Source organism: Bos grunniens, chromosome 7 (genome assembly GCF_055505025.1).
Source record: "Bos grunniens cultivar Pamir isolate PY7600 chromosome 7, Bosgru_T2T1.0, whole genome shotgun sequence".
Classification (NCBI taxonomy): domain Eukaryota; kingdom Metazoa; phylum Chordata; class Mammalia; order Artiodactyla; family Bovidae; genus Bos; species Bos grunniens.
The window spans coordinates 107491572-107517071 of NC_141171.1; the positions used below are offsets into that span (position 1 = coordinate 107491572).

Sequence of the window (25500 nt, forward strand, 5' to 3'; positions counted from 1 at the left end):
CAAGAATACACAGAAGAACTGTACAAAAAAGAGCTTCACGACCCAGATAATCACGATGGTGTGATCACTCACCTAGAGCCAGACATCCTGGAATGTGAAGTCAAGTGGGCCTTAGGAAGCATCACTATGAACAAAGCTAGTGGAGGTGATGGAATTCCAGTTGAGCTCTTTCAAATCCTAAAAGCTGATGCTGTGAAAGTGCTGCACTCAATATGCCAGCAAATTTGGAAAACTCAGCAGTGGCCACAGGACTGGAAAAGGTCAGTTTTCATTCCAATCCCAAAGAAAGGCAATGCCAAAGAATGCTCAAACTACCGCACAATTGCACTCATCTCACATGCTAGTAAAGTAACGCTCAAAATTCTCCAAGCCAGGCTTTAGCAATATGTGAACCGTGAACTTCCAGATGTTCAAGCTGGTTTTAGAAAAGGCAGAGGAACCAGAGATCAAATTGCCAACATCCACTGGATCATAGAAAAAGCAAGAGAGTTCCAGAAAAACATCTATTTCTGCTTTATTGACTATGCCAAAGCCTTTGACCGTGTGGATCACAAGAAACTGGAAAATTCTTCAAGAGATGGGAATACCAGACCACCTGACCTGCCTCTTGAGAAACCTATATGCAGGTCAGGAAGCAACAGTTAGAACTGGACATGGAACAACAGACTGGTTCCAAATAGGAAAAGGAGTATGTCAAGGCTGTATATTGTCACCCTGCTTATTTAACTTATAAACAGAGTACATTAGAGAGACACTGGGCTGGAAGAAGCACAAGCTGGAATCAAGACTGCCGGAAGAAATATCAATAACCTCAGATATGCAGATGACATCACCCTATGGCAGAAAGTGAAGAGGAACTGAAAAGCCTCTTGATGAAAGTGAAAAAAGAGAGTGAAAAAGTTGGCTTAAAGCTCAACATTCAGAAAACAAAGATCATGGCATCTGGTCCCATCACTTCATGGGAAATAGATGGGGAAATAGTGTCAGACTTTATTTTTTGGGGCTCCAAAATCACTGCAGATGGTGATTTCAGCCATGAAATTAAAAGACACTTACTCTTTGGAAGGAAAGGTATGACCAACCTAGACATCAGTGTTCTTGCCTGGAGAATCCCAGGGACAGTGGAGCCTGATGGGCTGCCGTCTATGGGGTCGCACAGAGCTGGACACAACTGAAGTGACTTAGCAGCAGCAGCAGCAGACAACATATTGAAAAGCAGAGACATCACTTTGCCAACAAAGGTCCGTCTAGTCAAGGCTATGGTTTTTCCAGTGGTCACGTATGGATATTGAGAGTTGGACGGTGAAGAAAGCTGAGTGCCAAAGAATTGATGCTTTTGAACTGTGGTGTTGGAGAAGACTCTTGAGAGTCCCCTGGACTGCAAGGAGATCCAACCAGTCCATCCTAAAGGAGATCAGTCCTGGGTGTTCATTGCAAGGACTGATGCTGAAGCTGAAACTCCAAAACTCTGGCCACCTGATGCAAAGAGTTGACTCATTGGAAAAGACCCTGATGCTGGGAGGGATTGAGGGCAGGAGAAGGGGACGACAGAGGAGGAGATGGCTGGATGGCATCACCGACTAGATGGACGTGAGTCTGAGTGAACTCTGGGAGTTGGTGATGGACAGGGAGGCCTGGCGTGCTGCAATTCATGGGGTCGCAAAGAGTCGGACACGACTGAGCGACTGAACTGAACTGAACCAAAGTATATAAATTTCAATTGCTTTCCTACTTCTATCAGAATACATTACATATAGTTAAATCCACAGCTTATACTATATATCATCTTGGATATTAGGACACCAAAGACTATATATAAAGGCCATTAAAAAAAAAAAAAACTTATCTCAGAAGACTCAGAGCTAAATATAAGTAATCTTAAAATTCATCTAGTGAAAAACTCACAGGACCATCTTGATATTTTAAACAATTTTTAAAAACCAACCTGTTCACATTCCCTGACCAATCATACTTCCAAAAAGAAAAAAAAAAAAAACACCAAGAGTTACCATTATTGAAGTGTTTTAAGTAAAAATAATGAGAGAAAATACATATGATTAAAGTTAGAAAGGAAGAAGAAAAGAATCAGGGCATGTTGAGGAGTACAAGGTGTAAGAACAAAGGCTGAAACCACTTTGTTTCTACTTGTTGGAAACAGTGTGCCTCTTTCTCTATTTTCTTTTCTTTTTTTTTAAACCTCCAAACCTAACTACCAGCAGAGGAGAAAAGCTAATAGTCTGAGCTTATAACAAATAGCTGGGATATTCAAGACTAAGGAAGTTAAAACCCCATGGATTACTTCACATTACTGCTCTCTACACTCTCAGCCACAACTAACCAAGTATTCACCATGCCCCCTGGATACAAACTTGATGAACTCAGGCAGGTAAACACTGTATAACTGTCTTAACCCTTACCAATAAGGCAGGCAAACAAAAAGGAAACTTAAAAACAAATGCTCAGGAAGTTATTTTTTTTACAGTGCATGTGTTATAAACAGACACATATGCTACCAGTGGTATGCTGGAGTTGGCTTGTGCCAAATCAGAGAGTCTGGAATATGTATCACTTTCCACATCAGTGATAGCATCACATTCTGTGACATCACACTTTTAGCTTGAAATTGGTTGTGGGGAGAGTATCAGGGCCTCTTCTTTGTTCATTTGTTTTTGGAGGCCAGCTGTTAAAGCACTCACCAGCGCATCACTACTAACAAGATCATGGGAGGTTTTGAGCAGGTTTAATACTCTAATAAAACCCTATTTTTAGTGGATATTTTATGTTTCCAAAGCCAAGTACTGACAACCAAGGAAGAATTTAACAAGTCCAACCAACTGTCTGAAATAAGGCAATATAAAGTACTTTCTTTCTTAAATGACACCACCATATAAACATAATGGGCAGCTGGGCAATGGGGAGGATTGGAAAACTCATCAAAGTGAAAATTAAAACAAAGTAAGTTACCTTATTCCATTTTGCTTCCATTTCTTCACACAAAATAACATTATAAGAATACTATTATCAAAAGTATATTATTATATTAATAGAGATAATGATAGTATCAACTCATAAGGCTGTTGATCAAATGAATATACATAAAACTCACAGAACAGTACCTACATGGCAAGTCAGCAGCACTATTTAAGTGTTTGCCATGGCTGTCTACTAATTCTCTCTCCAAAAAATGAAAAGTTTAGTAACTTTTTCAAATGTAGTAGAAAAAAATAGTAATACGGTGGGGGAAACAAAGAGGACTACAACAAAAAGGATTCAGAAGCAACCCCAAATTGCCAATCCAAACTAAAAGATATATCCATCACAGAAACCTAGCTTCAACTTGAATTTGAAAAAAAAAATTACTAAAGCACAGAATTATAGATTTCAGTCATTTGAACTATCCTGAAAAACTACAGTGTGAAAGAAGTAATTTCTAAGAAGAAAAAAGATATTTTTTGAGTAGGTCAAATTGAGTGTTTTTGTAGAATCAGAATCCATACCTGCTGACGACTGCTAAGATCCAGCTGCTTCCAAAACTGGAAATCTAAACAAAGGTCACGCCAGTACTTGCAAACCAATGATGCAGAAAGGCAACGTTCATCCAGAGATAAATTGGAAAATATCTGTGAATAAAAAAGGAACCACATAATATGTGTTAAACATTTTAAAGGCAATAAAAGTTTTTACCAGTTAGAAAAAATTAATCTTTTTTAAAAAATGTATCCCTTGTATCAAGGACTGATCACAGCAAGGGAGCTGCTCTACTATATAAGAAACCCCAAGCACACTGTCTGAACAGCTGAGCGCCAGGTTCCCCACAGAAACATGGGTGAGGGGTGGTCATCCTTCCAGCCATGAAAAATTAACGTTTTAAAACAGAAAACCATTTTAGTACAAGTGACCATTATTAAAAGAGTCACTATTATGGGCTGTCCTAAAGAGGAAGTATGATATGGGAGTAGCTAAGGTGAGAACCGAGAAAGGAAAAAAAGAACACTCAATCTACTAAAATCATGAATACAAAGAGATATTATTGCCAACCTTACAAAAAAAGAAAGAATTATAGGGGAGTATTATGAACAATTGTATGCCAACAAATTAGATAATCTAAACGAAACAAACTTGTAGATATATACAAACTACAAAAAACTGATTCAAGAAGAAATAGAAAATTTCAATAGACCTATAATAAGAGAAAATGTTGAATCAGTAATCAAAAACTTCCAACAAAGAAAGGCCAAGGACCAGAGGGCCCTAATAGTGATACATTTAAAGAACAAATAGAAATCCTTCTTAAATGATTCCCAAAACTGAAGTATAATGGAACTCTTGCTAACTCTATGAGGTTAGCATTACTCTGACACTAAAGTCAAAGACATCGCAAGAAAACTATACACCAATGTCTCTTATGAATTTAAATGCAAAAAATCCTTAAAAAGCCTACTTAGCCCTTGAACAATGTAGGGATTGGGATGCTGACCCTTCATGCAGTTGAAACCCAAGTGTAACTTCATAGTCGGCCCTCCCTATGTGCAATTCATCACCCACAGATTGAACCAACCAAGGACCACGTACTATCATAGTGTTTACTATCGAAAAGAAGCCTGAGTGTAAAAAGACCTGCATAGTTCAAACCCATGCTATTCAAGAGTCAACCATATCACCAAAGTGAATCAAGCAGCGTATTAAAAGGGTCATATACCACGGTCCAGTGGTATTTATCCCAAGAAAGGAAAAATGGTTCAACAGGCAAAAATGAATCCATTTAACACACCACATTAATAAAATAAAGGTTTAGAAAACTCAACCATTTCAATTAATGTAGAAAAAGCATTTGACAAAATGCAATACCCTCTCTTGGCAAAAATACTCAGGAAACTAGGAATGAAGGGAACTTCCTTAATGTGATAGACGGCATGTGTAAAAATTCTGCCATTATTATTACATTTAATAGTGAAAGACTGAATATTTTCCCCTGAAATGAGGAACAAGACAAAGATTTCTGCTGTCTCCACTTCTACGCAACACCGTACTAGAGATTCTGGCCTGGGCAATTACATAAGGAAAAGAATTAAAGGGCATTCGGATTAGAAAACTAAAATGTTCTATAGTTACAATTATCATGATCTTATATAGAAAAATCATACACAAAAAAATTTAGAGCTAAGAAACAAATATTTCTATACACTATCAATGAACAACTCAGAAATAAAATAAGGAAGGACTTCCCTGGTGGTGCAGTGGGTAAGAATCCACCTTCCAATGCAGGAGACACGGGTTTGAACCCTGACCCAGGAGGATTCCACATACTGAAAAGTAACTAAGCCCGTGCAGCGCAACTACTCAACACTCAATCTAGAGCCTGTGCTCTGCAAGAGAAGCCTCCACTCACTGCAACCAGAGACAGCCTATACAATCATAAATAAATACAATTGTAAAAAGGAAAGCACTGCTATTTTTAATAGCATCAGAAAATGCTTTTTTACAGTTTCCATGTCTTTATATTGAAACTTTCCATTCTTTGGGTCAATGTTATAATCTCTTATAATTTGAATAATGTTTCCTTCCATTCTTTAACATGTTTATTATAGTCTGAAGTTTTTATCTCCTAAGTCTAATATCTGTGCTTACTCAATTTCTATTAACTGTTTTGTTTCCTCTCAGTACAGGTCACTTTTTCTCTGTCTCTTTATACGTCTCATAATTTTTCATTCAAAACCAGACATTTTAGGTAACATTTGTAGCAACTCAGGAATTTGATTATCTGAAATGTTTCAACTTTAATCTCCCTGGCCTTAAATGGTAGGATCTGAAGTTTGAATGTTTGTTTGCATGTCTCTGCTCAACTTTTAATTCTTATTCATATTTCTTTAGTGTGGCTTCCCTGTGTCTAAATTTGGGCCAAAAAAAAATGCTCAAATACCTCGAGCCTGCTCTTCAATCTGTGCATGGGTTGGGAAGAGCATATTCAAGGCTTATTCTCAAGGTTGCTTTGGCCTGCTTTCTGCTAGATACTCTCAAGTCTCCCCAGGACATGTGCATAGTTTGAGTAAACCAAGGATATGTGAAGAGCGTATTATCCCTTTATGGGTCTCTCATTTCCAAGATCCGCTGGTTAAATTCCTAGCTGATCCCCACCTCATCCCAACTGGCACCACAATATCAAACCTGAAAATATGTGGGTTTTAACCATTTTCTTCCTACAAAGTTCATCACGTTTAGCTGACAGATACAGGTTGTTATTCATTGCCGCTAACTGAGTTGGTGATGGCATCACCGACTCAATGGACATGAGTTTGAGTGAACTCCAAGAGTTGGTGATGGACAGAGGCCTTGCATGCTGCAATTTATGGGGTCACAAAGAGTCAGACACAACTGAGCAACTGAACTGAACTGAGGGTAACTAAGTTACCCTCTTAAGACACCAAAACAGCTAGTTGTTGCTATTCAGCCACTAAGTCGTGCCTGACTCTTTGTGACCCAATGGACTGCAGCACACCAGGCTTCCCTGTCCTTCACTATCTCCTGGGGTTTGCTCTAATTCATGTGTATTGAGTCGGTGATGCCATCCAACCATCTCATCCTCTGTCATCCCCTTCTCCTCCCGCCTTCAGTCTTTCCCAGCATCAAGGTCTTTTCCAATGAGTCAGTTCTTCACATCAGGTGGCCAAAGTATCCGAGCTGGAGCCTCAGCATCAGTCCCTCCAGTGAATATTCAGGACTGATTTCCTTTAGGATTGACTGGTTTGATCTACTGCTGTTAGAGGTCTCAATTCAAGAGTGGTATGCTAAGTCGCTTCAGTCGTGTCCGACTCTGTGCAACCCCACAGACGGCAGCCCACCAGGCTCCCCCGTCCCTGGGATTCTCCAGGCAAGAACACTGGAGTGGGTTGCCATCTCCTTCTCCAATGCATCAAAGTGAAAGTGAAGTCACCCAGTCATGTCCCACTCTTCGCGACCCCATGGACTGCAGCCCACCAGGCTCCTCCGTCCACAGGATTCTCCAGGCAAGAGCACTGGGGCGGCCAGACTTCCACTGTTCTTACCTGAAGCTCTAGCAGTTTTCCTAAGAATAAATACATATCAATTTGTTGTCTGCCTTTGGTCAATTCCCAAAGCCCAAATAGTTCAGGGCAATTTTTCCCAGTTATTTCCATATATATGTATATGGGTATTGGTATGTGTGCATATACATATATGACATATGTGTGTCTGTGTATATATACATATACACGCCCTGTTTGCAGAGAGGATTCACCAAAGTTTTCATGCAGCCAAAGTCAGAGGTTCCTCTCTGGTGGACTTTTTTATGCTTGTCCTCCACATTTCATAGACAAGAAAATTAAGATTTCGAGAAATCAGATCATTTGTTGAAGGTTAAAGGACTACATGATTTTAAAGGGCTAATTTGTCCCTTAGCAAACAGAAGCTGTGTGGCACATTCTGGAACCAAGAAACGCCTTGTTTAAAATATGTGTGACTTTGGATAGCACCTTCTTTGGACCTTAATTTGTTCTTTTGCAAAAGTAAGATGATTGTCACAACAGATAATTGACTAAATCTAGGTAGATTTTATTCAGGTGAAAGGAAATTCAATGAGTGAGTGAAGGGAAGATAACACCAGTACCAGCAAAGATGAATTAAAAAAAAGCAAAATCGAAGCTGAAACACCAGTGCATATTCAATAGATCTCTGCATATGGTTTGTTGTAGGCAACCTATAAAATGGCCCTCACTGACCCCACCTCCTGGTAGTTACACCTGTGTAAGCCTCTCCTCATAAGTATAAGCGGGGTTAATTGACTCACTTTTAATGAAAAGAGTATGGCAGAAGAGATTGGGTTAAGAAAACCACGGCTTCTTATTTTGGGTGTTCTTGACTCTGCTGTTGCATGTGATTAGCCCTTTGGAGAAGTCTGAAATGGCATGGCAAGGAACTTCAACATCTGTCCAACAGCCAAGCAAGACCTGAGGCCTGCCAACAACCACGTGTGTAAGCCTGGGTGAAAACTCTTAAGCCCCAGCTGAGCAGCCCCAGTGACACCTTGATCATAGCTTCATAAGAGACCTTGGATCAGAGGGACCCAGCAAAGCCATGAAAAGATTCCCACAGAAAACATGAAATAATAAATGTTTGTGGTCTTAAACTGCCAAACTTGTTAAACAGAAATAATTAACTAACATATGCTTTAATATACCAGCTTTTCTTAACAGCCATTAAAATGCTATCTCGCCCACTCCCTAACTCCTCAGAAAATAACGACTCTGCCCCATGGTGTTTTTCTTAATTCATTTAACAAACATCTGTGCACATGTACCTGGGCTTCTATGGGAGACACTAAGGTAGGAGATTTGCTCACTGATCTCAAAATTATATATTCAAAGACATGTCTGAATTATCTTTGGATAAGCTGATATTGAAGAGAAAGAGCATTTCAAAGGTTGCTTTGAAGAAAAAGAACATAAAGGACTGACCTGGACCAACATTTTTGTTAATTAAGAAAGAGGAAAAAATGACAGTGGAAAAACTGAAATGGCACTTGGATCAAGCCAGGAAGCTGCTTACGTTAACACAGTCCTATTAAGAACGGCTTGAGTATGACCGAAGTCCACACCAAGAAGGTATTCTAAGGCTGCAAAAGATAGAGGCATGGGTCATCTTATATTTGCTGCTCACTGTCCTAAAATACAGGGGAAAATGAGTTACTCTTTTAATCCAGGTCATCTAGCCCTGCCTCCTGAAAAACCTGTATGCAGATCAAGAAGAACAGTTAGAACTGGACATGGAACAATGGACTGGTTCCAAATTGGGAAAGGTGTACATCAAGGCTGTATACTGTCAGCCTGCTTATTTAACTTATATGCAGAGTACATCATGCAAAATGCCGACTGGATGAAGCACAAGCTGGAATCAAGATTGCCAGGAGAAATAACAACCTCAGATATGCATATGACACCATTCTTATGGCAGAAGGCAAAGAGGAACTAAAGAGCCTCTTGATGAAAGTGAAAGAGGAGAGTGAAAAGGCTGGTTTAAAACTCAACATTCAAAAAACTAAGATCATGGCATCCAGTCCCATGACTTCATGGCAAATAGATGGGCAAACAGTGAGAGACTTTATTTTTGGGGGCTCCAAAATCACTGCAGATGGTGACTGCAGCCATCAAATTCAAAGATGCTTGTTCCTTGGAAGAAAAGATATGACAAACGGCACATTAAAAAGCAGAGACATTACTTTGCTGACAAAAGTCCATCTAGTCAAAGCTATGGTTTTTCCAGTAGTCATGTATGGATGTGAGAGTTGGACTATAAAGAAAGCTGAGTGCCGAAGAATTGATGCTTTTGAACTGTGGTTTTGGAGAAGACTCTTGAGAGTCCCTTGGACTGCAAGGAGATCCAACCAGTCCATCCTAAAGGAAATCAGTCCTGGGTGTTCATTGGAAGGACTGAAGCTGAAGCTCCAGGACTCTGGCCACCTAAGGTGAAGAGCTGACTCATTAGAAAAGACTCTAATGCTGGGAAAGATTGAGGGCAGGAGAAAGGGACGACAGAGGATGAGATGGCTGGATGGCATCACTGACTCGACGGACAGGAGTCTGAGCATGCTCCGGGAGATAATGAAGGACAGGGAAGCCTGGCATGGTGCAGTCCATGTCCACAAGGAGTCCGACATGACTGAGCGACTGAACAACAACAAGCCCTGGAAAACAGAAGAGGAAGCAAAGGACAAGCAGCTGCCTTTTACAATATGACTTGGAAGTTGTATACATTGCTTCTACTCCCACCCTATTACCTAATATTTAGTCACAGCCACCCCTATCCATGAGAGGTTAAGAAACAGGCTCTGGTTAGGTGGCCATGTGCCTAGCTAGAACACGGTAGGTTCTGTTACCAACAACAATATAGAGGGAACGATATCAGGAAACAGAGATGATTTCTAGTCAAGACCTGGGTTGAAAACGCTTAATATTCCTAGATCTTTAAGGGGCGGATCTGAACAACGCAACTGAACTATTAATTACCAGAAAATGTACAAGTCATATTACTGATACAATCTGAACTAACCACTACCAGGCCAATACCCAAGTACTGTCAAGCCTTGAAGATTCTACTTTTGACTAAGGCATGGCTATAAGTCATCAAAAGATACTTCAGACTAAAGAAACTTCCAGAGACCGTACTGTTGCTTAACATTTGGGCATACATATCCCACAGACCTTTAAAAATCAACCATGCCGACACCTATATTTGGCCATTTCTTTTCTTAATGAAGAGATCTTACCTGCTATCAGACATTACTACAAGATGGAGATAAGGTTTATAAGCAAGCAGGTTGCATGCAAGTTATAGAAAGAAAAGAAGTAAATCTGTGTAGCAATTTCATATTGACTATCTTCTCTGTATCAGTTCAACTTTTCTGGTCTTTTCAATTTTTTCCTATGAACATCATATACTGCCTCTTTCTTAAATAGTCTGCTTACAACAACTTGCCAAAAGCCTGAAAGAAACATTTACTAACTAGTCTGTTGAATAAAGCACCACTTAGAAAAACAGAGACACAGAATATATTTCTTGTATTTTTCCTTTTTTTTTTAACCTGCACGTGCAGCTTGCAGGGATCTGAGTTCCCTGACCAGGGAGTGAACCCGGGCCTGGCAGTGAAAGCGTGGAGTCCTAACCACTGACCTCCAGGGAATTCCCTTTCTGGTATTTTTCTAACCATACAGCCAAAGGGAAGTCATAGATTCTAAAACTACTTCCTAATCTATAATCAAAATAATTTCCATAGTTTAACCTTTAAAATTTAAAGCACAGCAAGCCAATAAAACCCCAACTATAACTACACAGAGTGTCAGTCTATGGTCAAGTATTCACACAAGAATAAGTTTTATTCTAAAGCAAGTCACCAAATTCAATAAAACATGACTCCTTTTTGAGTATTCGGGGAGGAGACACTATGATATAAACGATGTGTCCTCTGACACACCTCCAGGACTCTCTGAGCACTTCCTTGTGTTCCAGCTCAAAACAGTCTAAGCTCATCTTGTGTCTTCCTTGTCCCAACTCTGGAATCAGTCATTTCTCCAAGAACACTGATTCCTTTTCGCAGAGAATGGTATTTAGAAGCTAAGATACGGACACTAAGCATACTCCCTGTCTTGGGCACTGCTGCTCAGAGATCCTCTCAGGGCAGAGGAAGGCACTGCATCCATGAATGCATACATGCAGCCCATCTCCCGACACGTTCCTAGCTTCTCCCCCGACACGGGTGTCCTTACACATGCAGCCCATCTCCTGACACGCTCCTAGCTTCTCCCCCGACACGGGTGTCCTTACCATGCCACCTGGGCTCCAAACTGGCCAAGACTTGGGCAAGATTCTCTATTTCTAATTGAAGTATGGTTGATTCACAATATTATGTTAGCTTCAGGTGTACAACATAGTGATTTAATATATTTACAGATTATACTCCATTTGAAGTCATACAAAATAATGGCTGTATTTCCCTGTGCTGGACACTATGTGCTTATTGCTTCAAGACTCTTGATAAGCATAAAATAGGATATTTAACCAAAGGAAAATAACTTTTTAAGAAAGTATTATTTTAATAGTAAATGCTTCCATATTTGCCTTCATGTATCTTCCCTCACATTCCCTATCATTTATAGAACCTGATATCTTAAGCTGATAAAGAACAGCTCAAGGTTAACTCCCTTGAACAGCTACTCATTACAAGGCACAAAAATTTACAGACTTCCCAAAATGAGAAGAAAACAAGTCTCACCTTTTGGTAATCTGATTTAATTAAGTTATCCAAGATTTCTAGGCATTCTCCAGCCAAAAGATATCTTGAACCTGACTTCCTAAGGACACTTCATTTCAGCACTGGCTAAGATCATCCCTGGAACTCCAGAGACGTACCTTCTAGAATTTATGTGGTACTGGAACCTAGGTCAAAGCATTCACGAAAAACTACATTAACTTAGTTCCTCTTACCCACTACTAATCTACATTCAAAGCTTTAAAAAGTTGTATTACTCATTTTCTTTGACTCCCATTTTCATTGCTTTTTTCATATCTGAAAAAAAAACAGATCAAATACATAAGCTTACCTCCGAAACACATTTCTCTTATAAAACTCTTCCTTGATCTCTAAAGCAACCTGTTGGTAATAAAGCTATAAAAATACAGATTTAATTAACTACTGACACACTGTCAGAGACGCATTCATGGTAAAGTGGTTTTCTAATGGTGGTGATGGATTTTGGATCTCTCACCCGGTTGGCTTGGAAAAGAAATAGTCTGCTGACAGAGACCAAGGTATCTAAATATATAGCACACAAAGCCTCTGAAATTTAAATATAGATTCAAAATACCCAGTTACTCAAATAGCAACTACTTAAAAATATTCCACTGCTGTCATTTGATAAAATTGTTATAGTGATTCTACTATATAAAAACCTAATTCTGATATCAGTAGGCAAGATTGCTTAAAGTTTTAAAGGCAACAGTTACCAAAGACTGAGGCTACCTTATCTGATCTAAAACAATATATTAACCAGTTCAAGATCAAACGTAATGGGCTTAATTAAGTGTTCAATACCTAAGAAAATTATATCCCCATAGTTGAACTTTGAAGGGCCATTCCCTGCTTCTCAAATTTTTTGTATTTAAAACAATTCAACCCCAAAGACCCAATTATAAAATTAGCCTCTGACTCATAATGGTTAGAAGTTGACTGGTGTTAAGTTTCCACCTGCCTTCCAATTAAGGAATTTCTTTCATAAAATCTCTGAGAGAAGGTTAATCAAGCCCTTTTACCCCGTATGTTGAAAAGACCTCACGACCTGGAAACACTGAGCTGAGTTCTAGCCCAGGGCCTGCCATTCACTATCTGAAATGCCCCGGGGTAAGCCATTTCACTGCTCTAGGCCTGCTTCTTTTCACGCATAGCGTAGGGAGTGATCAAATGACCTCAAAGGTCTCTTCCTGAAGTTACATAATTACAAGTGCCAGTGAAGCTCACCATGTAAAGAATTCATTTTTACACAGCTCCCAGGAGGAGAAGGGGGAGACAGAGGATGAGATGATTGGATGGCATCACCGACTCCAAGGACATGAGTTTGAGTAAACTTCGGGAGGTGGTGATGGACAGGGAGGCCTGGCGTGCTGCAGTCCGTGGGGTCACAGAGAGCTGGACACGACTGAGCTACTGAACTGAACTGAATCACACTATATTGAAATAAATACAGTGTTGCATAATACTATGGGATACTACACAACTAAAAAGAATGAAGGAAATCATACACTAACAACAAAAAACCTCCAGTTCATACAGTTAATAAAAAAATTGAAGAACATGTACATTTTTATGCCATTTGTGGAAAAGGCTATGAAGTTTTACACAGGCCTTTCTACAATGAAGAAAATATTCTGGATATGCAGAGTCCAATACGGTAGCTACCAGCCACACGTGACTACTGATCTCTGAAATACAGTTATTGTGACTGAGAAGCTGAATTTTAAATTTTACTTAATTTTAACTACTTTATTTTAAATAGTAATCAGTTCAGTCAGTTCAGTCACTCAGTCATGTCCAACCCTTTGGGACCCCATGGACTGCAGTACGCTAGGCCTCCCTGTCCATCACCAACTCCCGGAGTTTACTCAAACTCATGTCCATTGAGTCGATGATGCCATCCAACCATCTCATCCTCTGTTGTCCCCTTCTCCTCCTGCCCGCCCCCAATCCCTCCCAGCATCAGGGTCTTTTCCAATGAGTCAGTTCTTCGCATCAGGCGGCCAAAGTATTGGAGTTTCAGCTTCTCCATCAGTCCTTCCAATAAATATTCAGGACTGATTTCCTTTAGAACGGATGGTTGGATCTCCTTGCTGTCCAAGGGACTCTCATATAAATAGTAATATGTGACTAGAAACTACTGTACCCCACAATACAGTAAGTCTACGAAAAAAATCTAAACTGGTAATGGTGGTTAGTGACCTCTGGAGAGAAAACTAGATGGAGGGTAGCGGGGAACCAAGGCAAACTTTTGCTTTCCCTGCATTATGGGAACTTAAAGCAGGTAATACTCACTACTTACATAAAACCAAAACTGAAAAAGACCTATTGATATTGAGTCAAAAATTTGACTGAAGTAGAGTAAAAAGAATTGAGTTTTTTCTCTTTTGCTTTTATCAGACCTGGGAAAAACTGAACAAGTATGGTGGTCTGAGTCAACTCCCCTAAAAACATCTTTAAATCATATTTCGTCACATTTTTCTCCCAAACTCTCTCCCCTCCACCTTCCCATTCTCTGTAACTATAGTAACTTCTGGTACAAAGGACTCAGCAGTACAATTTTAGAAGTTATGGCCCATTATCAGGGAAGTTGGGCATACCTTCTAATGGGGGTAATGGATTTCTGCCTCTATAAGCACAACCCTCTGGTACTGTTAAAAAAAAAAGTCATCGCTCCCTAAGTCCTTCTTCAAGCCATAATAGAGCCAGAAACTTGTCACCATGCAAGGCTCTACTGTGGCTCAAAACAACTCAGGGCACAAACACTTCTTAGAGACTTCCATTATTGGCATAGTGTGTATTCACGCAGAGTCTCAACCCAGACTTCCTAAACACCTGGTCATTCGCTCCTTCATCAATATTTACTGAGTGCTATTAAATGCCAGGCACTGCACTTAGGGGAGGAGACAGAGCAATGAACAATATTTAAATAGAAAGAGCCTCTGCCCTTCAAAGCTTGATCCCCAAAAGTTAATTGGCTTGCTAAACACTAAAAAACTCTAATTTCAATTCATTCTAGACAGTCCAACTCATGCTTATGCTGAACATCACGGGGACCATGAAAACCACACAGAGTAGCTCTATCCTTGTTTCTTATACGAGTAATGGAAATCTACGTAACGTGTAAATACTGCAGCACAACAGGGGAAGTCCAATGAATAATTTCCCCAAATGTTCCCTAGAACAAGTTTTCGACAGTCCTTACCAAAAATGTGGAAAAGAACAATGTTGTAAATAAAATAAACTTATTGTAATGGAACTCTCTTAATTATGAAATCATGTCCTTCCTCCCTTCTTATCTTTTTCTTTTCTTGTTGTTTTTGTATTAAAATGTCCTCTACCTCATGAAATAATGATAGTTTAGGTAGAAAGTGGGAGGTACCAGCTTTTTACTTTGTTTTTAACCAGTCTTACTTACCAAATAACAAGACAGCAATCAAACCTCTATGCCAAATATTTGTTGATATTTCATTTGTCCATGTTGTCCACTAAGTTAAAAGATTCAAGAACATTCCCTCTGCCCTAAAACGCACAGCCTGAACATACAGAGGCAGCAATTACTCCTTCAAAAATACACCACTGAAAGGTAAACAACTTCAGTTCAGTGTGTCTGACTCTGTGACCCCATGAACCGCAGCAGGCCAGGCCTCCCTGTCCATCACCAACTCCTGCAGTTTACCCAAACTCAAGTCCCTTGAGTCAGTGATGCCATCCAACCATCTCATCCTCTTGGACATGTGGAAAAATTAAGCTTTCCCAGTTCTTTGCTATATTATTTACAAAAATATTAATATCACAGTAAAACAAATCCAAACACACAGGATTATATGCAAAAAGTCGAAAGTATATTGTTGAGAATAAAAATTATAATTGATGACAGCTACTTCAGTAACAATAAAATTAGCCAAATTCTTATCTAGGTTTTTCTAGTTAGTCTTAAATATCATCCTCAGTGATAAAGGGGGTTTGTATTTATTAAGCTCCAGAAAGCTGGAGTGTGGGGGTGAGAGAGAAGAGAGAAAATGAACGGAAAAGAAACTTTTTAATACTAACTTACTACAAAGTATCACATAATTAAGTTTATCACTAGCATTGACAAAACTGCAAATTTTACTTGGTAGCTGAAAGTGGGACACGGTTTCCACGGGATACCTCTTCCCCACTCACGTATCCCCCCAACAAAAAATACACTTGTCCTTACCGTCTGGTAATCTGTCTGCTTTACCTAAGATAATAGAACATAGCATAAATAAAAGGGTTTTCCAGTCAGACAGGCCTAAACTCCGCAGATCTGTCTGTGTGTGACCTTGGGCAAGTCATTCAACCCCTTCAAGCCCCGCTGGACTGTAAGCTCCATAGGAATACACACCACGTCGGCCTGACTTACGACTGTAGGCATGGGGCGCTGATACATCGGTTTCTTCTTGTGTAAAGATGTTAACAATATTTCTTTCACGGCGTCAAGTGAAGAATTCGGTGAGATATTATGTATATAAAGCTCTGGCACTGTGCCTGATCATCCTGGTCAAGTACTCGATAGATAAAAGGTAACTGTTTTTCAACATCAGCTAGCAGTTATCAAATCTGAAATTACTGTCTGAATACTTTCTAACACTAATATACAAGTCTTTACCCGATTAAGCGCAAACCGCTCAAGGGATTAAAAAAAAAAAAAAACATTTCACAGAAAACCTACAGTTTCCAGTTTCTACAACAGTGGGCTTGGGACTCTCCTAGGTGGACCCGGGATTACGCGCAGCAGACTCAAGCGATTAAAAGGACCTTCAGCGGACTCCAAGCCCCTGCACTTGAAATAACCGGCTGTCAGGGAGCCCCCCCGCCCCGGGGAGTGCAGCAGAGAGGACCCCCGAGCGGGCCCGGCGGGGGGCGCGCAGACCCACCTTGAGTAGGATGGAGGGCGGCAGCTGGTTGATGTCCGGGGCGTCGGGGGGCGGCTCCCTGTGGCAGTCGCACGGCGGCTCGGGGCCCTCCGGACAGTCGGCGTCGCCGCACTCGTGCTGCGGCTGCCGGGCGGCCGAGGGGGCGGCGCCCCCCGCTCGAACCGCGTCCCCGCCGGCCTCCGCTGGGGCCCCTCCCGGGGCGGCGGGGGAGCGCGGGGCGCGGAGCGGCGGCGGGGGGTGCTGCTCGGGGCCGCCGCCCGCAGGCCCGCCGCCGCCGCCGCCGCCGCCGCAGGCGCCCCCGCCGCAGCGGGGCTGCTTACAGGGGGTGCAGGCGGGGACCCCGGCCCCCTTCCGCTTGCACACCATCTCGGGGGGCGCGGGGGGCTCGGCCGGCGGCGCCCGGAAGGGCCGCGAGGCGGCGGGCGGCGCGGGCGGACGCACGGGCCCCGCGCGGGCCCACAGGAGGCTCCGGGCCGGCCGCTCCCGGGCGGCGGCGGCGGCCGGCCCCAGCTCCCCGCGGCCGGGGGCGGGCGGCGCGGCGGCGGCAGCGGCGGCCGAGAGCAGGAGGCGGCGCGCTGCGTCCTCAGCGGCCAGGCCCGCGCGGCGCCGCGCCGGGGGCTGTGAGGAGGCGGCCGCGCCGTAGGCCCCGAGCGGCCGCGGCGACGACAGCGGCGGCTCCTCCTCCGGGCCGGCGGGGGCGGGCGCGCCGGGGCCGTGCACGACGAGGCAGAGCATGCAGGGCCCGCGGAAGAGGCAGTCCCGGCCCCGGGGCGCCGCCGCCGCCTTGGCCGGGGCCCCACGGGGCCACCTGAGGAGAGGCCGGCGGCGGCGGCGGCGCCACCAGCTGCCGCAGCGAGGCCGCTTCTGGCGCGGGCGGCGACGCGGCTCCTTCGAGAGCAGGAGGCCCATAGGGGAGGCCCCGCGCAGGGGCCGGGCCGGGGCAGGCCGCGCGGGGGTCGGCCTTGAGCCCGCGGGCACACGCGGGCACACACACACACACACGGGCACACACGCGGCGCTGAGGGGCTACATGCTCTGCCCCGGGACGCCGAGAGACCACGGCGGGGCACGAGCTCTGGGGACGCGACGGAGGCCGGCGACCCTGCTGACCGCGCGGCCGCTCGCAGCCTGGCCCGCCGCCTCAGTTGGTCAGGGCGGCGGCTGGGGAAGCGCGGGGCGCGCCTCAGACCACTTTAACGGCGGCTCTGCCGGCGGCGGCGCGCGCGCCCGCGGCACAGCTCGGCGCGCCGGGAGCGCGCGGCCCGATCGGGAAGGGGACGGGGCCGCGGCGGAGGCCCGCGCGGTGTGGCGAAGCGGGAGCGCGCGGCCCGATCGGGAAGGGGGCGGGGCCGCGGCGGAGGCCCGGGCGGTGTGGCGAAGCGGGAGCGCGCGGCCCGATCGGGGAGGGGGCGGGGTCTCAGCGGCGCGCGGCGGGGGGGCGGCTCAGAAGCGCGCGGCCCGCTCGGGAAGGGGGTGTGGCCGATCGGGAAGTGGGCGGGGCCTCGGCGGCGCGCGCGGCTGCTCGACGCCTGACGGCCGCTCGGCCGGGCCAGCCGTCACGGGTGCGGGCTCACCGCTCTCTGTCCCCGTCGCCCGCGGTTTCCCGGAGCCCACGCCCCCTTCGTGGTGCTGGGGGGAGCCGCCTCCGAGCTCGCCGGGTGACGTCCGTGGGCACAGCCGCGCTGACGTCGCTAGGCGCACGTTCGGTAACCGCCATTGGCCGGGAACCGGCGCTCTCACCGCCCGACCAGGACACCGAGGCCGCTGAGGAGACCCGGTCCCGCCCGAGGCCAGCCCGGGTGCCCGGCGGGCTCTCCGCTGCGCCGGCGGGAGCGCGGCCCTGGGCCTGCGAGAATGGTTCTCCCGCGAGGGACTCACGGGTGGACCGGCTCTGCCGTGTTTCTTCGCTTGTCTGCAGACACTTGTTGCTAGGGACGGACAGGTTTTCCCTAAGTACATTTAGGGATGAACGCACTTATCAGGTGATTTCAGTTCAGTCGCTCAGTCGTGTCCAACTCTTTGCGACCCCATGAACCGCAGCACGCCAGGCCTCCCTGTCCATCACCAACTCCCCGAGTTCACCCAAACCCATGTCCATTGAGTCGGTGATGCCATCCAACCATCTCATCCTCTGTCGTCCCCTTCTCCTCCCACCTTCAGTCTTTCCCAGCATCAGGTTCTTTTCCAGTGAGTCAGTTGTTCACTCAGGTGACCAGAGTATTGGAGTTTCAGCTTCAACATCATGAATATTCAGGACTGATTTCCTTTAGGATTCACTCGTTAGATCTCCTTGCAGTCCAAGGGACTCTCAAGAGTCTTCTCCAACACCACAGTTCAAAAGCATCAATTCTTCGGCGCTCAGCTTTCTTTATGGTCCAACTCGCACATCCATACATGACTACTGGAAAAACCATAGCTTTGACTAGACGGACTTTGGTTGGCAAAGTGATGGCTCTGCTTTTTAATATGCTGTCTAGGTTGGTCATAGCTTTTCTTCCAAGGAGCAAGCGTCTTTTAATTTCATGGCTGCAGTCACCATCTGCAGTGATTTGGTGCTACTGCTAAGTCACTTAAGTCGTGTCCAACTCTGTGCAACCCCATAGACAGCAGCCCACCAGGCTCCCCCATCTCTGGGATTCTCCAGGCAAGAACACTGGAGTGGGTTGCCATTTCTCCAATGCATGAAAGTGAAAAGTGAAAGTGAAGTCGCTCAGTCGTGTCCGACCCTCAGCGACCCCATGGCCTGCAGCCTTCCAGGCTCCTCCATCCATGGAATTTTCCAGGCAAGAGTACTGGAGTCTGTCACTGTTCCCGCTGTTTCCCCATCTATTTGCCATGAAGTGATGGGACCAGATGCCATGATCTTAGTTTTCTTTCTTAGTTGAGTTTTAAGCCAACTTTTTCACATTTTCAGGTTATTTAGACACACACAGATAAACATTTTCTCAACCCAATTAGTCATGCAGCATCTCAGGCTGCACAAGCTATGGAGGACTCCATCCTCTGTACCCATTGTTCCATCCATCACTCGCAGGACTTTTAAAAAATGATTGCTTACTGCTTGCTCAGAGACAAAGGGCTCTAGCTGGACTTTGGAGACTCAGATTTCCCCAGAAAACTAGGAAATAGTCTTTGCAGACAGCCCTTTTGAAGATTTGACTGTAATGAGATCAGAGACATAAAGCAGTAACTAGGAGTGGTACCTGGTGTTGAAAGAAGGTTAGTTTTCACAAGGGAGAAATTGGGAATGGCTTTCACAAGGACTTGGACATGCTGATGGGAATGATGATGGGAATGAGCCAGTATAAAGGAGGAGGTAGAGAAATAAAAAGAGATAATACAACGAGGCCCTTGAGAAGATAAAATGGCAATTACCTGTGGATGGATACAGTCTTCATTGTGATTGGAAGGAAGAAGGCAAGGATAGATCAAAGATGACTGAGAAAACAGTGTTGCAACATTCAAGGTCTATCTGCATAGAGACTGTTGAGCATTCCTGATTTTACCACCACACTGGCCAGCCTTACCCAGTCTTCACCTGACCTGCCATCAGACTTTTGCTAATAGAGAGGAATCACTTTTATTTTTTTTTTCACTTTTTTTTTCTTTTTTTTTTTTTCACTTTTATTTTAAGATCTCCCGTTCTGAGCTTGATCACAGTGAGATGGAATTCCAAGAAACCTACAGGCAGAGATTCATCAAAGGGTTTTACATAGGTTTCTTTCAAGGTATTGCCCAAACTGCATTCACCTACAGATATTATCCACACATCTTTCATCCCTCTGACTTTAAAGGAATTTCTCAGGGTTCCAGAAGAAAGGTGAGGAGTGACACGGTTATCTGAGGCTTTTTAACACGATCCTTTGCATCTCTTCCAGACTACACTTTGAGCAAAAGGAGAGGGTATTTTAAGCTTTTTATTTCTCTATTTCTCTAAAATTGTGGACCCACTAGTTGCATATAAATTAAACATACAACCCAGCAATCCCACTTACAGGTATTTATCCAAGAAAAATAAAAGCATATACCTAAAAAAAGACTTGTGCAAAAATATTCATAGCATCTTTATTCATAACAATCAAAATCTACAATCTGGATGTCCATTAGTAAAGAATGGCTGAACTGGTGTACTCATTTGATAGAATACCACTCACAATTGAAGTGAGGGAGGTAAACAACACGCAGGAATCTCATAACCTTTTGGCTGTATTAGACTCTGGAATCGGAGGCCCAGAATTCCTGATTTTAACAAGGTCCCACATGATGACTATAGAGACAGCCTGGCACCATGCAGACCTATCAGAACTACACGTAAGATCTACCTACAGCTTCTTGTTTTCAGAGAGAAGGCAAGTGACTCTGAGACTTCTGAAGGGGTTTCTGAAACTGACAGCACTGGTTCTTCCTCCCAGTTCCACAGCCACTCAGCCACAAGCAGGTGCCTGCTATCCCGCAGCATGTAGCAGAGGGGTTCTATGTTTTAGTAAGTATTAAGCTACTACTAGCATCACCAGAGATAACTGAATTTTAGAATTCATCACTCACTAACACTGACAAGTATTTTAAATATTCAGGAAACAGAATTATGAACAAGAGTAACAAATTGCAATTTAGAGACAGTGATAGCACTGGATGGCTTTGTTAGTGAAAAAAAGGAAAGCAGCCTGAACAACCAGCAGGCCTGGAACTATTGGCCAGGGCTTGATGTTACTGGTGTTCTCAACTGGACTTGAGTGTTCTGTTGAACAAAACAATCTCACAAGACATCAACATTGGACATGGCCACTCTGTGTGACTATGAGAAGAAAAAATAAGATGCCTCCATAATCGTGTCTAAGACGACAAACACAAGGACGCTCCAAACCACAAAAATGACCTACCATTCTGCCTAATATGAATTATTATTACTTTTTCTTGAACAATTGCAACCTGAGCCTTGCTTCACTCTTCCTACATTCTAGCTAGCAATTATTAAAATACCCAATCACAGAATAACCTCTACTTCCTGAAAGCATCCGATCCAGAGCAAAGAAGCCTTAAACCTTCCTCAGAAATCACCAAGCACAAACCCAATCCTGCAGACCTTTTATGCCTTCTTACTGAGACTCTCTACAGTTCCTCATAGTGTGCCTTTTGCAACAGGTCAGTAAACCCAACTTCATTTAACTATGCATGTGTTCCTGTTGGTCTTTGGCTAGAGGGCATTAACGTTGGTTACCACCTTATCAACTGTTACTACCGTATCTAAAGTTATTCCTTCCTTATGCTGCATGTTTATGCTTATGCTGTATGTCAATTATCAATTAAACTGAAATAAAATAAATTACACCCTCCTTTACTTTTCCTCTTGCATGCCTGCTCAGTCATGTCCTGCTCTCTTTAACCCCATGGACTGTAGCCCACCAGGCTCCTCCGTCCATGGGATTTCCCTGGAAGAATACTGGAGTGGGTTGCCATGCCCTCCTCCAGGTGATATTCCTGAGCCAAGGACTGATCCCACATCTCCTGCATTGGCAGGAGGATTCTTTACCACTGCGCCACCTGGGAAACCCACTTTTCCTCTTATCATGCTTTTACTTTCTTTATATTGCATTAGGACATGTTTATTTTGTCTTTTCTTTTTTCACTTTTAATCTCTCCCACTAGAGTGCAAACTCCATGAGAACTGGGATTTTGTTCAGTTTTTTAGGAAGATAATCTGGCAATTGTGTAGAAAATGAACTAGAGTAAGAAGAGGCTCTTAGCAGTAAGACCAGTTAGGAATTGTTCAGTGGATGGACTTTAAAAGCATGAATCAAGGCCATCATGGTGGGGATAATAAAGTGTGGAGTGGGATTGAGAAACAGAGTCTTGAGGATTTAGTAACTTATTTATGAATTAGGTAGAGAGAGGATGATGGGTAGGGAAGAAATGAAGGGCCCAGAAGAGCAACTTGTACATTCATATGCTTTCAGTTCAGTTCAGTCGCTCAGTCATGTCCGACTCTTTGTGACCCCATGAATCGCAGCACGCCAGGCCTCCCTGTCCATCACCAACTCCTGGAGTTCACCCAACTCATGTCCATCGAGTCAGTGATGCCATCCAGCCATCTCATCCTCTGTCGTCCCCTTCTCCTCCTGCCCCCAATCCCTCCCAGCATCAGAGTCTTTTCCAATGAGTCAACCCTTCGCATGAGGTGGCCAAAGTACTGGAGTTTCAGCTTCACCATCATTCCTTCCAAAGAACATCCAGGGCTGATCTCCTTTAGAATGGACTGGCTGGATCATATGTCTTATTTCAGTGTAATAATGACTAATAGATTCTATAATACAAAATATTTACATATTTGAATAAAATTCAAACTTGGGGTATATATGTGTTATACTCAAATTCACACTAAAAACCAGTATCTAAATTTAAAATGTTTAAAAACTGTTTTTAAAAAAAAGCCTTTTCTTTCTTCTTTGGTGATATAAAATATATGTACTCACTTTGAAGTTCACGTTTGCCTGTAAAAACACACCCAAAGACATAAGTTTCTCATGCTTGCAGTTGGGTAACGATGGCTGTTATAAATGGTCAATGCACTCTGTGGCACCAGCGATGTAAGTGGAGCTCAGTCAATGTACTGTTGGTCTCTCTGGTTGCAGCAGGGGCATTGGATGGCCTACAAGGACACTCTGGGGGGCAGAAGACATGGTTTTATGCATCTGGAAATCATGCAACACCCCAAGTGTTCAATAAACTTAATTCATTACTCAATTGTGTTTTTGCTGCACTACTAAAAGCCAAAGATGGAGAAACAGCCAGCTTTCAGGGGATTTCCTTCAGGAAGTGATCTGTACTCTTGAAGAGTCTGTTTCAGTTCAGTCACTCAGACGTAATTGTGTTTTTGCTGCACTGCTGCTGCTGCTGCTAAGTCGCTTCAGTCGTGTCCGACTCTGTGCGACCCCATAGACGGCAGCCCACCAGGCTCCTCCATCCCTGGAATTCTCCAGGCAAGAACACTGGAGTGGGTGCACTACTAAAAGCCAAAGATGGAGAAACAGCCATCTTTCAGGGGATTTCCTTCAGGAAGTGATCGGTACTCTTGAAGAGTCTGTTTCAGTTCAGTTCAGTTCAGTTCAGTTCAGTCGATCAGTCGTGTCTGACTCTTTGCGACCCCATGGACTGCAGCACGCCAGGCCTCCCTGTCCATCACCAACTCCCAGAGTTTTCCCAAACTCATGTCCATCAAGCTGGTGATGCCATCCAGCTGTCTCGTCCTCTGTCGGCCCCTTCTCCTGCCTTCCATCTTGCCCAGGATCAGGGTCTATTCCAGTAGGTCTGTCTCAGGCACAGTATAAGTGCAGCAGCTACCTCCCCCGTCTGCCCCCAGCTCACCCCATGACTGAGTCCTGCTCACCTGCAGCTCTCAGCCCAGGCGACCCTTCCCTGGAGTCACACCTCCCGGTCCATCTCCTTTACAGCAGTCACCACAGCAGGCAGCTGTGGGGCCTTCAGGATTTGTTGACCATCGCCCCTGTCAGAATTAAGCCCTTTGTTTATCCTGAGCTTCGCTGGTGGCTCAGACAGTAAAGCATCTGCCTGCAATGTGGGAGACCTAGGTTTGATTCCTCGGTGGGGAAGATTCCCTGGAGAAGGAAATGGCAACCAGTTCTTGCCTGGAGAATCCCATGGACGGAGGAGCCTGGTGGGCTACAGTCCACGGGGCCGCACAGAGTCGGACATGACTGAGTGACTTCACTTTCACTTTCTTTTCTTTATGCTTGAATCACCAGTACCTGAAGTCGCTAATCAGTTGCACTTTAAAGAGAAGCTATTCCGGGTGGCCTGATGTAATGGTGGGAAATCTTTACAGACAGTTAGACGGTGAGATTCAAAGCAGCAGCGGTTGCTTCACTGTTGGCCTGGAAGATGCAGTCTCCCTTGCGGAGGAGGGCGCCGGGAATTCCCATCCCGCGGAATTCGGGGTTCTGCGGACAGACTTGGGAGAAGGCGTGGGCAACAGGGAGCCCGGCCCTGCGAACACCTGGACTCCAGACCCCTGGGGATATGCGCCCAGGCCAGGACCCCTGACTACAGAGCTGTGAAACAGTGAATCACTCCATGTGTCATCATTTGTTATCGAGGGAATAGAAATGTTTTCACCAACTAAGCCTTCATGCAGCTTAACGGGAGGAAAAGAAAGCAAAACAACCAATTATCACCCAAAACTCTCCAAAGATAATTCAGGCTCATGAAAGGAAGCAATTAACCGAGTTTAAAACAGAAAATTCATTGTTCTCCCACTTTTATATAAGTTAATGTGGTGATTGAGGCAAATGCAGGGGCTCCTTTTCCTTTTTTTAACTTAAGATCACATATTCATCTTTTCTTCTGCCCGGTGATCAAAGCCGTTCTCCTGCGTCTCCTGCATTGCAGGCGGGTTCTGAACGACTTGAGCCACTGGGGAAGCCCTAAATGAAATCACTAAAGCACAGAGACGTTGTACCGCTTGTTGCTGCTTAGTCACTAAGTCATGTCCGACTCTCTGCAACCCCATGGACTGTAGCCCACCAGGCTCCACTGTCCACGGGAGTGCCCAGGCGAGCATTCTGGAGTGGGCGGCCCTTCCCCTCTCCAGGAGACCTTCCCCACCCACAGAATGAACCCCATCTCCTGCATTGTCAGGTAGTTTCCACTGCTGAGCCTTATTCCCTCAATTCTGTGCCCAGATTCTATATCACAACTAATACGTTTTTACTGTTAACTGGTAAAGTAGGACCTTTAGAAAGAATTAAGTTACGGGTGACTCCCTAACCAATTTAATGTTCTTCCCTC

The 25500-nt window shown here is 44.4% G+C and overlaps 1 protein-coding gene across 8 annotated transcripts in view; it reads right to left on the reverse strand.

The window, feature by feature from the left end:
- FBXL17 (F-box and leucine rich repeat protein 17) overlaps positions 1 to 17748 on the reverse strand; it is a 527117-nt gene extending 509369 nt beyond the window's left edge. For 3 of the 8 annotated variants that reach the window (XM_086413347.1, XM_086413350.1, XM_086413351.1), the window contains exons 1-2: positions 16699 to 17748; positions 3498 to 3620 (exon numbers count right to left, since the gene is read on the reverse strand). In XM_086413347.1, the coding sequence (XP_086269473.1) occupies positions 3498 to 3620; positions 16699 to 17607 (1032 nt within the window). In that variant the 5' untranslated portion in view covers positions 17608 to 17748. The remainder of the gene's footprint in view (positions 1 to 3497; positions 3621 to 16698) is intronic. The other 5 variants (XR_015168387.1, XM_086413345.1, XM_086413344.1 and 2 more) reach the window with 5 other exon arrangements.
- Positions 17749 to 25500: the final 7752 nt, after the last annotated feature.